Below are 18,081 nucleotides of genomic sequence, written 5' to 3'. Positions count from 1 at the left end.
AACTTTATATATATATATCCACACATATTTATACTTTTAGTTCTTATATACCTATAAAATTATCACATAACTTTTACTTATTTATAAAAAAAAATGTTAATTAAAGATATTTTGTAGTAGACAGTAGTTATTTAAGTAAATCCATATCTTATTTAAGTTTTGACTCATTGTTTGAATAATAGATCATAAAAATCAAAGTGATTGAATTGGATAATTTTTTTCTTTAAAATCGATTTAATCTAATACAAATCACCTCTACAATCAAGTCTCTAGACCTTGGTTTAAGTCATTGTTTTGCTCAGAATAAAAACACAATTTTTTATTGTTTGTTATTATTACAAAAATAACCATTTACCATTGTTAACATAACTATTAGGTCAATGTCAGTATAATATCTTTTTAAATCATTTATTCACATATTCAAACTCTTTTTGACTTGTAGGCTTGTAGCCTAGTATATATATCATGCTCAAATGAAATTAATTATAAGCTCAATTATATTTATTTCTCTCAAATTAGAAAAATAATAATTTTAATTTCTCAAATTTTTTTAAAAAATATTTTTAGTACCTAAAGCTAAACAACATTAATAAAAATGATGTAAAGTGGATGTGATGTTAGCAATAGTTGACATGGGTTTACTTCAAGTTACCATTTTTGTTAATGTGACCTACTTTAGGGCTAAAAATATATTTTTTAAGATTTGAGAAATTAAAAATATTTATAAAATTTAAAGAAAAAATGAAGTTATTCCAAATTCTGAGAGAGTGAGAAAGCAATTAAAAACGGTGTTGGTGGACATGGTCGATTCCACGCCGCAAACCGGACAAAGAGCACCGGATGATGATTGGTCGTCATCATTCCCGTATTTAATTTATTTTCCAATTCAACTCTTGCAGATAGGTAAGCTATCTCTTCTCTTCTCTTCTTCGCAACCATGTTCTGAACCCACTCGCCGAATCGGCTTCTTTCAATCTCAACACGTAACAACATGGCCACCACAAGGTCATCGTCCGAGGACATCGTCGATTCCACGCCGCTTCTCGCCAATTCCGCCGGCTCCTCCGACGACCTCACCTCCGGCCGTCGATTCGCGCGGCGTCAGCGGCTCCGGCAGGCGGCTCAGTTCCTCAGGCAAGCGAGCGGGCGCCGGATGATGCGCGAACCGTCGATGCTGGTCCGGGAGGCCGCGGCGGAGCAACTGGAGGAGCGGCAGAGCGATTGGGCGTACTCGAAGCCGGTGGTGGTTCTTGACATCGTGTGGAACTTGGCGTTCGTGGTTGTGGCGGGGACCGTGCTGGTTTTGAGCGCGAGCGAGGCGCCTGGCATGCCTCTGAGGTTGTGGATTGTAGGGTACGCTATGCAATGCGTCCTTCACATGGTTTTCGTTTGCGTCGAATATAGGAGGCGGAGGAGGCAGCAACCCGCTGCCGCCTCGTCAGTGCAAGACAGGGTTGGGAGCAGCAGTGGGAATTTGAGTGTGTCTTCAAGAGAGGGTTCTGCTTCTGCCTCTGCCTCTGCGCAGAATGTGTTGTTGGGCCAACTCGATGACGAGAGTACTAGGTGAGTGAGTAGTTTCTTCCTCCTTTTTTTATATGGTAAATAATTTCGTGTGAACTTTTGGAATTCCGTCTTATATAAACGAAATTTAGTGAACGTGCGTGACTGTTGCCATGTTAATTTTATTTGTGAATGATAACACTAGATTAAGTGATGATGTAGTACCTGTAGCCTTCTCTTTAGTCTAGGGACAATTATTGAAAGCTTGTTGAATTTGAAGAGCTCTAAAGTCTCTCCCCAATTACTGAATGAATGAAAAGGGCTAATGATGTAAGTTTGATGGTAAAATGCAATGACGGAGATTGCCACGCGATCTAATTTTCTGTTAAAGGGGTTCTTTTGTTCAATTTCTCAAGGCACATGTGTAAGTGTGTGAGATTATGTACCAAAAGGAATCAATTTTGAACCACATGGGGTGTGACTGTGTGTATTTCAGATTTCAGCCTTGGTTTTCTTAGGCCTCGGTTGCCTATAGGCTACAGGAATTGGACTTGGAATTCAGCCTTGAAATTAGAAAATATGCCTCTTAATTTTAATTATCTTGTTTTGCATGTGTGATGAGGGCAAACGTTAGCACAGTGATAAGGTTGTTGCCTTTTGACTTGGAGGTTAATATGGACTTAAATCCTGGAAGTAGCCTCTCCGCTTGTGAGGATATGGTTGTGTATAACGACCATCCATAGATTCCATTAGAGGGGAGCTTTGCTGTAGAGATATCTCACATCAGTTCAGAATGGCCAAAGTAGCCTTTACAAGACCTGGGAAATCCTCCCCTCTTGATCTAGCTTTTGAGATTGAATTTTGCCTATTTCATTTCTTGTACTTTTGCATTGGGTCACCCTTTTGTTTAGCATGTGCATTAGATTTAGAATTCTGTTGGAAAGTCACCTTTATTGCAGTCACCCTTAGCCTGCCATTGTTGTGGCCTCTTTAGGAGCTGCTTTAATTATAACCTCAAGGGTGGTGTTTAGTTTAGTCCCATGTCAACTAGAGTTATGGTTTAAATAGAGCTTATGAAGCTTAGGCCATCCTCACATTACAAGCTGATTTTGTGGTGTTGAGTTTGGCCCTAAGTCCAAATTCTAAGATGGTATCAAAGCTTATCTTAGAATCATGTTTAGGTGTGAGGGATAGTGTTGGAAAGCCACCTTAATTGTGGTCACCCATAGCCCACCTTAGTTGCGGCCTTTGTGGTGGCTGCCTTATTTATAGCCCCAAGGGTTGTGTTTAGTTCCAATTTTTTTGGGTTGAGTTATGTCCTAAGTCGAAATTCTAAAGGCCGGTTTACTTACTTTCATTGTCTGTTTTCACTTAATTACAAAATTTACACCTTATTTTCAATTTGTCTCCTGTTTTCAAAGATTTGTACGAGAAACATTGAAGACAACTTCTTTTTTTGTTTCCAGTACAAATCTTTGAAAACAAGAAACAGAATCAAAACAAGGTGACAGTTTTGTAATTAAAAAGTGAAAAAAAATTGCAACTGAATGCCCGCTAAGTTTTTTTTAAAAAAAATTTGGACACTCATTCTAATTTTGTGTATTAATTCACTGTTTCTTGGCCAGCAGTGTTGCAAAGCATTTGGAATCAGCCAATACAATGTTTTCATTTGTTTGGTGGATTATTGGATTCTACTGGGTATCAGCTGGGGGTCAAGCATTAGCCCAAGACTCTCCTCAGCTTTACTGGTTCGTCCTCTCATTCAAATTGTTCATATATCTATTATTATTCATTATTTATTAAACATTTCACTTGTAATTTACTCATCTTTTGGAAAATTTGCTGATATTTTCTTATTTTAGTTGAATACTTTTTAGTTTTGACAGAATCTACATGCTTTGCAGGCTATGTATAATCTTCCTGGGTTTTGATGTTTTCTTTGTCGTTTTCTGTGTTGCACTGGCATGTATCATTGGAATTGCTGTTTGCTGTTGCCTTCCCTGTATCATTGCACTTCTTTATGCAGTTACAGACCAGGTAAGTCATGTTTGATTGGTCATTACCTGTTCTTGTTTTCAAGTCTGTAAAGCTATATGTATATAGTTTCTCAGAAACTCCAATTGGAAGTACTGTATTATGTATAAAATGGGTAGGAAGTTGCTGAGCAGTAATGATCTTTGAAGTAAATTTGCATATTTAACCATTTCAACATGTGTAATTTGGGCCTGTTTGTTTAAACTTATTTGTTAAAAAAAAAATACTTTTTTAAAAATAAAATAAGCAGTTTTCTGTCTTTTGGTGTGTTTGTTTGAATTGCTTTTGCTTTTAAAAAAACAGTTTTCTGCTTTTTTTAAGAAGCAAATTTTATCTACTTCCTAGAAAAGTGTTTTTTTTAAAAACACTTTTTTCACAATTGCTTTTTTAAATTTAAACAAAAGGACCCATTGTAATAATATAATTTGTAAAAAACAATGCTGGAATCTTTGCATTTGTAGAACACATGAATGGGCAGATTAAACGAGTGTTAAATTGGAATGTGTTTCGCAATCTTATCCAGTTTGACTTGTCCTACTACTGTACTAGTGTGTGCTAACATGACTCATTCTTACAGTATAACACAAACATAATGGATAGTACACACGTAATCCTAATATTAGGGTTCTCTCTCTAGGTCCTCTATTTTTGTGCACACGGGAAACCCTCAGAAGACTGTTTATAAATTTGTATTTTTCAGATTTTTCGGGGTTGAAGGTGTGTCAAATTATAGCATTAATATTATTTTATTGTAAAATGGGATCCGGAGAGAAAACCAAAATATTGTAAGTTGGATTTTTTTTTGCCAAGGATGGATTCTGCAGCCAAGACCTAATGGTACTTTTGTAGTTTGAGAAGCCAAGGAGGGAGTTGAAGAGCTTTTTTGATGTACAATTAGGAAAGATCAAGATTGGGCTTTGATTTAGGTGTCATAAAAATATAATAGCTTAGATCATGTGTGCCAGATCAAGCCATTTGCAGTAATGTTACTGGAGGAAGATTTAGGGACGAAATATGGTAGTTGCTGGGTTAGGATAGGTTAGCATAAAACTTTTTTTTTTTTTTTTGGGGGGGGGGTTGTTAGGCACCACATGTTAGAATACCGAGGTCGACACAATTCACATGTATAATTAGAAATAAAGGGGGAAATGGGGAGTGAGTTAGGACAGTTCTTGATAGATTGTGAGAGCAAGTTAGGGGACAGTCGATGTCTCTCATATACCTGGAATAGGAGTGTTAATGCAACTATTATGCTGCATTTTCTACGAGTGTTAAGGGAACTATTATCCCATTAATGCAGACCTGGAGATAGAGGTTTCTGTCAATGAACAGTTTTTTCCCCCCATATTCTGATCCAGTTCTATTACAAACTTTGCCATGTAACTTTATTTTCTGTGACTTTGTGGTTGATTGTGAACGTATCACTATGATATGGAGAATGCAATCTTGTTGGCTACAAGTTGGTTGATGACCAACATAAATGAAGTGTATATCTGAATTTGAGTTTGTGTATGATTAGTCACGGTGTCAATGTTGTGTAGCCTAGGACTATTTAATGGTAGATAAATTGTTATGTATTAATTGTCCTTGCCTGGGTAAAAAACAGGAAGGGGCATCAAAGGAAGACATTGAGCAGTTGTCAAAATTTAAATTCCGAAGAATTGAAAGCAATGAGAAACTTACCGGTACTATACAAGGACCTGTTGGAGGAATAATGACCGAATGCCAGGCTGATTCACCTATTGAACATGCTCTTGCTGAGGAGGATGCGGTATGTCATAAATTTTTGTTATGTATGGATGAACCTTTTGCTCCCTTTTCTGTTGGTTTTGTTGCTCCGTCTCTTAGTAGATATTGTTTCACTATATTCCATGTTTCAAATAGAGACTTTGTTGCATACTGTTTTTTAGTGTAACTATCACAGTTTTGATATGTAAAATACGAATTTGTCTTCTGAACACATTCTTACACTGAAGGATGGAATTTGTAAGTATATGTTTGTATGTGTGCTTGGCGTGAATGACGTATTCTCACCACCACATTATGGTTTGAATGCATGCTAGATAATTTTAATATAGTAACTCAGTGGCCTGACAATAATAGCTGCATCCTCAGTCACTCTGAACTCTGCTAATCTGAAAATTTTCACTTTTGGTGTTGTACTATAGGAATGTTGCATCTGCCTTTCTTCTTATGATGATGGGGTTGAGCTAAGAGAACTTCCTTGCGGTCACCATTTTCACTGTGTCTGTGTGGATAAATGGCTGTATATTAATGCTACATGCCCCCTCTGCAAGTATAACATCTTAAAAAGTAGCAACCTCAGTCAAGAGGAAGTGTAGAAGATCGATGTCAGGAAAGTTTTTGGCGCCCATGTTGAGGAATCTGCACACTTTCGATTCACAGCCATGTTAATATACTTTGATACAGGCCTATACAGTTGCTCCTGCTGCCGTTTGCTGTTATCATGTAATGATAGCTTTTTTGATTGTTTGTAGTTATTGTGGCTTCTTACTGGTTGTGTATATCAGTGTTGTTCAGTGCATACCGGCTATAATTATCTCAAGAGGCAATTTGGTTGTATTTTTTTTTTGGGTTTTATTGTCGTCATCATTGTTGTTGTATATGGACCCATAATGTCTTGCTTAAGCCACTGTGGAATGGTTTATCATGTCTCGGTATATGTTACCAAAATATTTAGCCCAACTGCCTCCATGCGTTTCACTTGGCAACTTACTTATACCCCCTATTGTGTTTATTTGAGTGTAAACAGAAAGAAAATGAAATTGAGAGATAGGAGTTTCCTAAGTGAGACTGCATTAGTTATTTGGTTCTGTTTTTTTATTTATTATTCTGATCTATAAAAAAAATCGAGATAGGATGTAAATATCAAATTTTTACTATTTCTGCTATAAATACAGAAAGAACTCAAAGGAGTTACTCTTTTTCTCTCGCAATTGGATAAAACCACATGTATCTTTACACATCCAAATAAATACACATAAAAATAATATTTATTTGCAAGTTTTTTCTGAAGTTTGTAAATATAATAGAAACTTCATCTATACTTTTAGTCACTTGATAGAACAACTACATGAATATGACGCGTAGTTTGGATTTTGTGAAAATTTAAAAGAACCGTGATTAATATATACCCAAGGGTGCATGAAGTAAACGATCTGTAAAAAAAAGGAAAAAGAAAAATAAATATAATGTAATATACGTGATAAATGATGTAATAAAAAAGAAAAATATATATATAAAAGAAAAATTAAGTAGACATTAAATATTTTCCATTTTAATAAAATTGTTTTATGGTGAAGATGATGAGATTGAAATCCTAATGAGATACATTTTTTTCAGATGTGTAAATATATACAGTACTCGTTTTGAAATACTCTTAATTTTATACTTTACTCGTTTTGTCAATGACTTTCAAGTTACAACATATGGGGCGGACCATACGATATTTTGTTTTGCTGAATGGAGGTCATATTATCATAGAAAATAATAATTATATATTCATCCAGTGTATATATTTAGTGAAAGATGTAAAAAGAATATAATAAATAATAAGATACAGTGAGAAGAAAAGGATAAAAATAATAGAATGAAAGAGAGATAGATTTATATTGTATAAATATATAGAATATGATTGCTATGATATCATAGTGTCCCAAATTCCCAATAGTCGGATGGAGACTTGTTTGATGTGTATATGATTATGATATGATCTAAATCTAGCAAAATTTCCAGCTTCCTGGTTACGGTGGAACTGAGAAAGTGTGTCTTTACACCTTACTGTGCCTAACTGGTTTCCAGTAAAACTTTGCGGTGTTTCAGTTTTCATGTACCAAATTTTCCACTTTGTTGCGGCGCTTACACTCCTTTATTACGGCTTTATCTTTTCCCAATTTTAGAATTAACAATTAGATTGATGTCCACGTCATCCCCTCTATATCCGCCATTTGCATCACTTTCCATTTTCCGTATGGAAAAAGCTAAACGTCCCACTCTATTTCTTCCACGCAGCATACATTCAAAATTGGGGTTAATTACTTGTATAAATATGATTAATTTATCTAATGAATTATTAAAACTAAATAAATATAATTGTATAGTATAATTTTTTTTACTTAAATAATTGCATATAATTATTGATATATGGTTAATATTTATATTTATGAAGCAAAGTTAATCATTATTAGACATTTCAATAACTTCACAATAATATTAACCACACGTTGATTATTATTTATAACCATAATCATGTTTATTAATTTTTTTTAATCTTTTATAAGACAGAGTTAATCATATACATACATATGATTAACAACTTGTGATTGTCAATAATTGCATGACACTATTAACCACTCGGAAGATATAAAGCTAATCACTATCAGACTTTTCATTAACCTCATGAACCTATTAAACACGTCAATAATTATATACAATTACGTTGATTTATTTTTAATCATTTATAAAACAGGATTAACTATATTGTGCACGTAATTAAACACAAAGGTTAGATGGACACTGGCTGTAAAATTTAAGTTATATGGATATTAATATTCTTTTTCATATTCATATGGAGAGAGAATGTAAGTAAAAAAGAGTTCATTTTAATTGTATATTCTCTTCTGTTAATTTTTTTAAAATTTAGAAAGAAAAAGACGTCCCAACTCAAGACAAATAAAATAAAGTTTTGGGACTCGAAGACTTAACGAGATAAATGGAGACTTAAACTTATGATCTGTCAAATGCTAAACTGTCTTATATTACTTGACCAATTCTTTGAGATTAATTTTAACTATATATTCATATATAAATAAACTAGTTTTGGTTTAAATAATTTTAATTATTTGAGTTATACAGTTGAATTTTAATTAACTTTTATGGTAGATATATTAAAAATTATATTAAATAAATTTTATTAAATAACGGTATAAAAATATTTATACAACGGCATAGCCATTAAAAACAAATACTATTGGCTTACATGCTGTAATTAGTAAATTATGATGATACAAGCGATTCATCACCAACACATAAGAGTATGTTTTTTAAAATTTTAATATTGTTTCAATGTTAGCTAATTTGAAGACAACCTATTGTCTATTCATAATTTGATATAGACAGAAAAAGGAACCCAAATGTTTTCCAAGAGAAAGTTAAATTTAAGTATTCACACTTATTGTATTCTATAGTTGATTTAAATATATTTTTGTTCTTTGATATATACTTGTTTTTTTATCTGGTCTCTACTAAGTTTTTTCTTTAAATCGAGTTCTTAATATTTTAAAAATTTTATCCAAGATTCTTGTTGTTAGTTAGGATCCATTAATTGCTTATATACACGAGATTATCACATTCACATGTAATCTTTGTATGAGTGAGATTACACATAAGATTTTGTTAAAAGTAACCTCTTTCTTCCACCACCCCTCTTCTTCTTCATCATCACCAGCAATCATGTCTCAACTCCTTGTCCTTCTCTCCAAGGTAATCGCCCCCACTTTTTTTTTAATGCAAAACATTTCCCTCTCTCTATTTCCCTCTTTCTCTTCCTCCATCATATTCACCCTCTTTTTTTCCTCTTTCGCATAAATAAATCTAAACACCATGAGCGTTCCTCCACCCCTTGCGGCAGTGATGTGGATGTCATTCATGGTGGCACAGTGGCCTTGGCTGGAGCACCAGGCCCTCATCTTCAAGTACCTCAAGGCAGGTCTCTCGGTTCCCCTTGACCTCCTTCTCCCCATTTACAAGAGCCTCCAATTGATGTCATCTCACCCGTCGAGTAAGTAATTTAAAAATAACATATTTTTCGCTATATTTTGTGAAAGTTTTAGTTTTTGAGTTCTGGGTTTTTTTTTCAGTGGGGTATTATGGGAAGAACTCGTGGAAGAGGTTACCAATCTAGATACTACCTTTGGAACCTATGAAGAATCCATCACCCAGTCCACTGAGAGGGAGGCTACTACATTGAAAACTACAAAGACTGAAGAAGAACAGAGCGAGACAAGTAATTCATAGGGCAAGAACCTCAAAAAACCAGACAAAATACTACCTTGTTCTCGCTGTAATAACATGGACACCAAGTTCTGCTACTACAATAATTACAATCTTAACCAACCTTGCCACTTCTATAAGAATTGCCAGAGATACTAGACTATTGGGGGGATCATGAGGAACGTTCCTGTAGGTGCTAGTCCCAGGAAGAACAAGAGCTCGACCTCTCACTGGTTCAAGGGAGGGCCAATGAGGGTGGGGGAACTCATGGAAGAGTGGGGTAGCGACGGAAGAAGCGAAGGACGAGGAAAAAGGAAGAAAGAGATGGATTTTCTGAGGAAAAAGAAATAACACTCAAATTATGTCATTTTGAATTAAAAAAAAAAAAAAAGAATTTACGTGTAATTTCACTTAGCAACGAGTACATGTGACAATACATGTCGCATGCTAATATGGCAAGATAACAGTCATGTAAGTAATTAATAAATCCAGGCTAATGACATGAATTTTAGACAAAATTTTTAAAATATTAGGAACCCAATTCGAATAACGAATTTATCAAGGATCAGATGTCAAAAACCAGTATATATAAGAGACCAAAAATATATTTAAGCCTTTATCATTTTATCAACTAAGCTTCGTCATTGTGTGAAGAAAAAAAAGGCTAAAACCTTGTTCCTTTTTTTTTTTTTCTTTTTCTTTAACTAAATACACTTTTATAAAACACGCAGGCTTAATTTATTTCGCTCATGTCGGATAATCTAACTTATTTTCACTCTAGCTATTTCATCATCCTTATTTTTTAAAGCTAAACTACTTTGTTGGTTTTTTTTTATTTTAGATTAAAATTTGATCTTTTATTTTTTTAAATGGTTTCTCATTTATTAAAAATTATAAAATAATCTCTTGAGTAATTTTTTTAGTATGTTTACCCTTAAAGTAATGTATTTTTCAGTTTTTTTAGATAAATATGCTATAAAAATTACTTGAGTAATCATTTTTAACTTTTGATAAATAAGGGTCCATTTTATAATTTTAAAAAATAAAACATCAAAGTGTAACCTAAAATAAATTCATTCTTTCACTTATAACTTCTTAAAAGTAGATTTCCTAAATTTAATCCAATTAAGTATTTTTAATTTAAAATAAAAATTTCTCTGGAATCAAATTACTAATAAAAGATATATTGTTAAAATACTTATAATACACTTTATAGGAAGTGAACAATAATTACAAGGCACACCAATCTTACTAGTTAATTTGAAGTACAACTTCCGGATCGATACGGGGAATTAAGCATACCTTTCCACAGCCCACTGGATTTAAGCCAAGTTGGCAGATAGGATTCATTGACATTGATATTGACATCCACAACAAAAACAAATTTCCAAAACATTTTTATTATTTTAAAATTGAAATTCCGTCTCCATCTTGGAGCTTGTGCTGCCCGAACTGGAATGAGCGTTGCGAAATTTGCGAACCGCGGTGACGGGTATCCCAATGACAGGTTGACACGTGTCGAGATCCGGTGATCCGTGCAACCGGATGGAAAGGTTGACGGTGAGGTGGGTCCTGGAACCGTCTTTTGCCCGTAGCCGGTAGCTGAGGTAGCGTACGGAATGATAAGGTTGGAGGGCAATGTCAGAGGGCGGAATCAGACACGAACCGAGTTGCGTGAGCCCCGCAAAGCGCCGCTTGTTGTAGAGTTGGAGGTGTAGGCGGGAATATGTGTCGGAAAAGAAGGTGGGATCCACTGGGACGCGGAACACCTGCTCCCCTGTTCCTCCTTCGTCGTAGTGGTGGTAGACCATGTGCGCTGGGAGCTTGGTGAGAGTGATGAAGGGTCTGATGCAGCTGAAATAGGAGGAGGACTGTTGCTTCAGACCTTCGGCGGACACAACACATATCTCCAACGTTGTTGTCGTCGTCGTCATCATGGAAGAAAGAAGAGAGTTAGTTGTTGTGGTGTGAGTGGGTGCGTCAATGAGTTATTTAGTGAAACTTACGGCAATTTCGTGGGTGCTACTGCTGGAATTTTAAACCGCTATGGGAACCTAACTCTCATGGAAATTTTTCATTTCCCGCTTTCACAAGTCAACTTAAGGTTCTGCTTTTATTTAATTTGGTTTACACTTCACACCACGATAATATATATATATATATATATATATATATTCAATTTCACTTTTTTTTAATGATATATAACTTTATTTTAGATAAGTTAAATTTTATAATTTCATTGTATCTTTTAGTCCATCTCATATTTATAAGTGATTTTTTTAGTTTTTATAATTTATATTTTAGTTACTGATTTTTTTAATTCTTGTATTTTAATTCTCTTTTAGTTTAAAAATGATATTTTTAATCTATGTAATTTATATTTTAATTACCTTTTAATCTTTAATAAAAAAATATATAAAAATAATTAGTTACAAATTAGTTATAAATTATAAATTATTTTTTTATTATAAATTATCTTTTCATAAATTAGTTACAAATTATTTGATAATATTTTTGTAGTTAATTATAATTGATAATATTACTCAATTTTTTTATGATAAAAATTTTAAAAAAAAAATAGGAACTAAATTTTAAATTATAGGAACTAAATTTTAAATTATAGGAACTAAAATGAAATTAAAATACAAATTATAAAGACTAAAAAACTCACTTTGAAACTACATGGACTAAAAAAGAATTAAAATGTAAATTATAAGAACTAAATAAATCACTTTAAAATTATAAAGACTAAAAAATATAAATAATAAAATTATATGAACCAAATGAATAATTAAACCTTTTACATAAAACTATTTATCTATGTTAGATGGCTATCTTAATTAAGGTTGAGAAGGAAGTTGTGGCTGAAGTCAATGTTAAGCTTGGGGTCCAGGAGCGCAAAGAAAATCAATCTAAATTCTAAAGGAAATGTTTACTATTGGATAATTCCAACAAAACACCATAAATGAGCTTGTCTATACTCAAAATGTGTTTAGTAGGTTTTGTTAAGACCAATCCAATCCGATCAAGGGTTCTTATCCTTTTATCAAGAGTTGAAGACAAAAATCAATTGTTTAGTTAACTATCATTCAAATTACTTTTGAGTCATACTAAAATTTTTCATACTTAACCAATTTCTATAAGTTAAGATGACTCTTAGATTTTTGTCCACCCATTTTTTAAGGCTATTGCCTGTTTTATAACTATGAAGTTTATAAAGGCAAAAGGAAAACGTTATTAACAGATTGTATCATTTGAAATAACTGGACATGCATGGAATGGATACATAAAAAATCCATATAGAGAAAAATATAAATACTTTTGTAATTAAGCTTAACGAAATCCCACAAAGTCTACTATTAGAATATTGTTTAGAAAGTTGCTTTGAAAGCAAAGTTTCATTTGGTTAAGCCACACAAAAAGGAGAGGATCCCAATATTTTTTCATTTAACACAATTATATTTAAGTCAAATAAAATCAAATGAAAAAAAATTATGGGTATTTTGTTGATATAATTTTTTTCATCGAGTCTGATTCATATTATTTATGAATTCCCTAAAATAGAATTCAGGAAGAAGAAGAAAACAAGTTGATCGACCGTGTCACAAAGGCATATATCATACGGAGAGGAGCATGATAAAATAAGTTAAAAAAACAAAACCAAATACATAAATATTCCCTTGTGCTTTAGTAGTGTCATATCAATTCACTAACAGTATAATATATATGTCAGTAGTCATTAGACTATTAGTACATGAATGGTTAAACTAACACACTTTTAACATTAATACTGATTTTATAAATGACATAAATCTATTGCTAATAAGATAATGTTAAATTTCACGTAGTAATAAAAAAATATTGAAAATATAATGTCAGCTTTCTTGCATTATTTTAAAAAATATTCAAGCATTTATTCGACAATAACAATACCATGAAATTTTTGCATGTTTTTATTGCAATATTGAAACTTTTGCATTGCTATTTTGTCTTAATTTATTTTACATATAAAAGAAATAAAAAAATGTACATTATTTTTTACCCTGCATTGCCCCTCTTTACACTGGGCCTTCATTATGTAACATGAATCTCATATTATTGTAATTGTGTACGTACGATGAATCAAAGTGGATAGACGAGGGCATTAGTTAATGCACCTCTTATTTACTTTGATGTATCCTAAATGCATTATGGATTAAACAATCTCTAATACAAATTACCCATAGACGATGACATTGACATGGTTGTTGCTAGGTGCACCCAACAATAATGCTGATGCACCCTGCAATTAGTTGAATGGACAAAATTGTCCTTTATTAAAAATTATTAAAAAAATATTTTTGAATTGGCAAAAGTGCACCCAACTTTCAAATTTTTTTCCTCTCCTCCTGTGTCCATTTCTTCTCCGCGCTTCCTCCATTGCCAAAGCTACCAAGGTTTTCTGTTGCATTTTCGTCACCTTTTGCCGTCTAGGTTAGTGTTCTAACCTCCTTTCTCTTTTAATCGTGTATGCAGGCTTTAGGTTAGACGACATTTGTGTTTTGGTTGTTGCGCGAGGGAGAAGACGAAGGTCGTGTGAAGCTGCGGAAGAACCTTCTTCTGCAACAACATGTTTTATTGTGTATTGCTTTTTTATTTTAAAAATTATCCCTAAACCATCATTTTATTCATATTATTAGTTAGTTTTATTTATTTATTTGGTATTACAAAGTTCATATGTATATGAGAAATGACAAATTGAATTATTAGTTAGTTCTTTAAAGTTATGATACAACTTAGATATCATGAAAAATGATAAATACTAGCAAAAACACTCCAATACTTAAGTCAATAAGAAGCCCTTCAAAGTGATGATAGACACGATATATTTAGAGGTCAGACCTTTGTCTTTACTTTGTGAGTCTGTTCAATATTTAGAGGCTTGACCTCTGTAATGTGAGTCTGTTATGTATTTAGAAGCATAGCCTTTGTCTTTATATTGTGAGTCTGTTATGTATTCAGAGAAATGGTCTGTCTTTGAGATCATTTAAATAAAACTCATTGGAAATTCTCTCATTTTAATGCTCTTGTTCAGAGACCAAGTAATACCATGCTTAAATTTTGGTACTTTTAAGCAATAAGAATCTAACACAAGATTAGAAATATAAATGAAACATATGAGCATAATAGCAATTCCAATTTAATAAAAATTGGAATTGAGTTAAAATTATAATTCTAATGCTCGGATCACACAACAATTATTTATAGGGTTTAAAGTGCAACTGTGGTCACATCATGATTTTCAAACACATGACCGACGCATATCATGTGGTGCACAGAAGAATCGGACAGTGGTTGACTTCTGAGAGGAAAAATGTGAAACTTTGTTGTTGTGACAACGATACAAGGATTACATTATATCTTGATGCAATGACATATCATATCTCCGTTATATCCACCCACTTGTCCACACTAACCTAAATCACAAAAACATACATGTGTCAGTCATGTAAACATTATTTATATAAAAAAAAGCATAAACAACATACCTTGGATAACCAGTCCACATGTAGGGACAACCTCAACTGTCCAAATCTCTCTATGCCACCAAAGAGCTTTATGTAGTCTTGCGACCATTTGCCAAGTTCTTTAATCAATTCGTTGCGCATCACTGCCCAATATTTTTCTCCCATATCTAACTAAGCGGCAACTGACCGGTATCCACAGTTACCATCCACTTTCACATACACAACGTCCTCAATGAAACCCTGTATAAATGGCACAAATTGATCCTACATCGAGATCATCCTTGCTGGCTTCGGTGGTTCAGAAGATGATGTAGTACGTCTGATTGAAGTGTTGCTGTTTTGAACTGAATGATAAGCATCAACATACTCCCAATATGACAGCTCACACTTTGTCGATCTTTGGCTTCTTTTCATCAGTTTCTTTAGTGCACCTTTGGTGTTAACCTTTGACAGAGGAGGACACATAGAGTTTTCATCGGGATACGCAAATTCTCAAAGTTTATTCTTCAAAGTAACCTTGCCACAGACATAAAGTTTCTCAAATCTTTTATATATTCTATCCATCTCTTCCTTGATGCTGACTTCGGCCTCACATAACCCCTGGTCTGAAAAACTAAGTCTCCTCCAGTACATATGAACTGCATCGAGTAGGATGTTGCCACCATCATACCTTTGTAGCTCACATGCACAAGGAAGACCTAGCGTGGTTCTCAAGACAGAACCACAAGAAGACAGATTGTTTTCGAAATAGCGTACACGCTCAAACTCATACGCAATTTCATTTGAAGCGTACCTTGAAACCATTCCCAGTAGCCTCTTGTATAAGGTTTTTTTATATACATGTCCAACGACATGCATACTTGTTTCAAATGATGTTTTAATTTGAGTGTGTTGCAGCGTGATCATGTTCTTCATGGCATCCCAAACACTATAGAGGTCTCCAAAGATATTCTGTAATACCCTTTTCAGAGTCCAATGAGCATATTCAACCCTACATTTAAAACACACAACAGACAAGACAAATTAATAACAATCATGTTTCTAACAATCATTAAAAAAACTTGACTAAAATAATAAAACATTTAAATACCTATTTGTTGTTATGTTGCCTAAGTGCATCATCTTATTTGTCCAGGCCGTGATAAATTTTTTCTTGCGTGGGACAATCCATATCTTACATACATAGTCAACGAACATTGGCCACGGGGAACACGCTACTTGAAACTTTTGAAGGCGCTCAAGGAACTGTTGTTCCGAAGGACAATCTACCAGAGTACCCCAGCTATCCATTATGTACTCCTAGGCATTTTTTTGACCAATTAGAGATTTGCACCTTGCCTTCACATTCTTGTCTATGTGAAACCTGCACAACAAGTTTGTACACTCCGGAAACACAATTTTCAGTGCATTCATGAGGACTAGATCTCTGTTTGTGACAATAACAACAGGGAGGCGATCGTTTCTTGAAAATAGGCCTCAAAACCGTTCCAATGCCCATACAATATTGTTCACACGATCACCTTTCAGGTATGCAAACCCAGCAGAAAAAGTCATTCCTGTTGGTGTCACCCCCACTAAGTCAAGCAATGGGAGTTTGTACCTATTTGTTTTGTAGGTATTGTCTATCAAAAAAACAAGATGACACGCATTACATAACTTAACTGCATCTGGGTGACACGAAAACAAATCACGCATCACAACTTCATCCTTCAATCTATGCCAATGAATGCATTGATCACATTCAAGAGGCCTCATTAGGTGTTGCATTTCAGTGTCATCTCCTTTGATTGAAGAACGATATGCACTTCTTGCATTGTAGATTTGTTTGATTGTGGTGCAATTGTTGGCGTTGTGCTCCTTCAACGTTAGCAGGATGTTTCTTGGTTTCACATTCGACTTTGTCATATCAGCAATGATATTCTTCTCATCATTTGTCAATCTCCCGGCATATGGATGGCCAACTAAGGTCTTCACCAATTCATGGTTGTGAATCCCACAGATCAACTTCACCATCCAATCTCCTCCTCCATGCACTAATTTTCCACGAAGCTTGAAGGGACAACCACATTTCCTAGTGCCTGTGTCTCTTCTAACAAATTATTTCTTCCTACACTTGTACTGACCGCTCCTTTCACACCCAATTAACACAAATGAAGTTCTTCCTCTACTACAAGTATATGTATCAGACCTCATAATTACTGCAACAAAATCATTTTCATGAGCAACCGTTCGAGCCCACTGCAAAACGTCGTCTCGGGTTACAAAGACCTACAACGCAACCCCGACATATTAATTTTTACACAAATCATACATTAAACCAAACGGCTGAAACTGATCAACATGATTACCTGAGAAGTATTAAAAGTGTCTGAACAATCAACATGTCCTTCATTCACACCACAATGTTGGTCATCTTCAAAATCCATATCAACTTCTTCAGACATCGTATTGTCATACGCCCATTGATTTTCGTCCATCTTAATTCAAACTATAATTATCACCTAATTCAACATTCAATAAATAATTTGAACAATACAACAACCTAAATAAATTGACTAAATAATTACTTCAAATTATGAATATCGACTAATTCAAGATTTAACAACCTAGTACAAATATTTTATCTACATCAATAATTTAACAAAAAACAAATTCAACTTTTAATTACCTAATTTCAACATTATAACTACATAGTTCATATCACCAAAAAACACTCAAACCTAGGCGAAAAAATCAACACTTCAACCAACTAATATAATAATATCTTACGTATTTTATGTTTGAGATACATTACAAATAGAATTAACCAATATAACATATGCATATACAAAATAATCTAAAAATTAAAAAAACCAAAAAACAAATTAACTCACGGAAGAACCTTCTTCCGCAATTGAAAATAACAACTGCGAAAGAAACTTCTTCCGTGATTAATATTACAACTGCGGAGGAACCCTTCTTCCGTGCATTCTTGCAGAAGAACTTCTTCCGCGAGAGTGCATGGAAAAACTTTATTCCGCAGCTGAAA

General features: G+C 33.7%; 2 protein-coding genes across 3 annotated transcripts; one reads left to right on the top strand and one right to left on the bottom strand.

Annotated features, from left to right (window-relative positions):
• The first annotated feature begins 776 nt into the window (after window positions 1-776).
• Window positions 777-6,228, top strand: LOC100800429 (E3 ubiquitin-protein ligase At1g12760). 2 transcript variants are annotated; one of them, XM_003538337.5, is made up of 5 exons: window positions 777-1,563; window positions 3,129-3,248; window positions 3,405-3,537; window positions 5,141-5,305; window positions 5,703-6,228. In XM_003538337.5, exons 1-5 carry the CDS (start codon window positions 992-994, stop codon window positions 5,874-5,876), a joined length of 1,164 nt encoding a protein of 387 aa, XP_003538385.1. In that variant the 5' UTR covers window positions 777-991; the 3' UTR covers window positions 5,877-6,228. The 2 variants fall into 2 exon arrangements, with proteins under 2 accessions (XP_003538385.1, XP_006590532.1); XM_006590469.4 differs by having other exon boundaries at window positions 796-1,563; window positions 3,126-3,248.
• A 4,516-nt stretch (window positions 6,229-10,744) lies between these two features.
• Window positions 10,745-11,624, bottom strand: LOC100306532 (uncharacterized). Its single transcript, NM_001249442.3, has one exon. The coding sequence runs from the start codon at window positions 11,481-11,483 to the stop codon at window positions 10,953-10,955; it is 531 nt and encodes a 176-aa protein (NP_001236371.1). The 5' UTR covers window positions 11,484-11,624; the 3' UTR covers window positions 10,745-10,952.
• Between the last annotated feature and the right edge of the window lie 6,457 nt (window positions 11,625-18,081).

Source organism: Glycine max, chromosome 11, assembly GCF_000004515.6.
Source record: "Glycine max cultivar Williams 82 chromosome 11, Glycine_max_v4.0, whole genome shotgun sequence".
Lineage (NCBI taxonomy): Eukaryota > Viridiplantae > Streptophyta > Magnoliopsida > Fabales > Fabaceae > Glycine > Glycine max.
The sequence above is the reverse complement of the archived record's forward strand: the minus strand, read 5'-3'. Positions and strand labels throughout refer to the sequence as shown.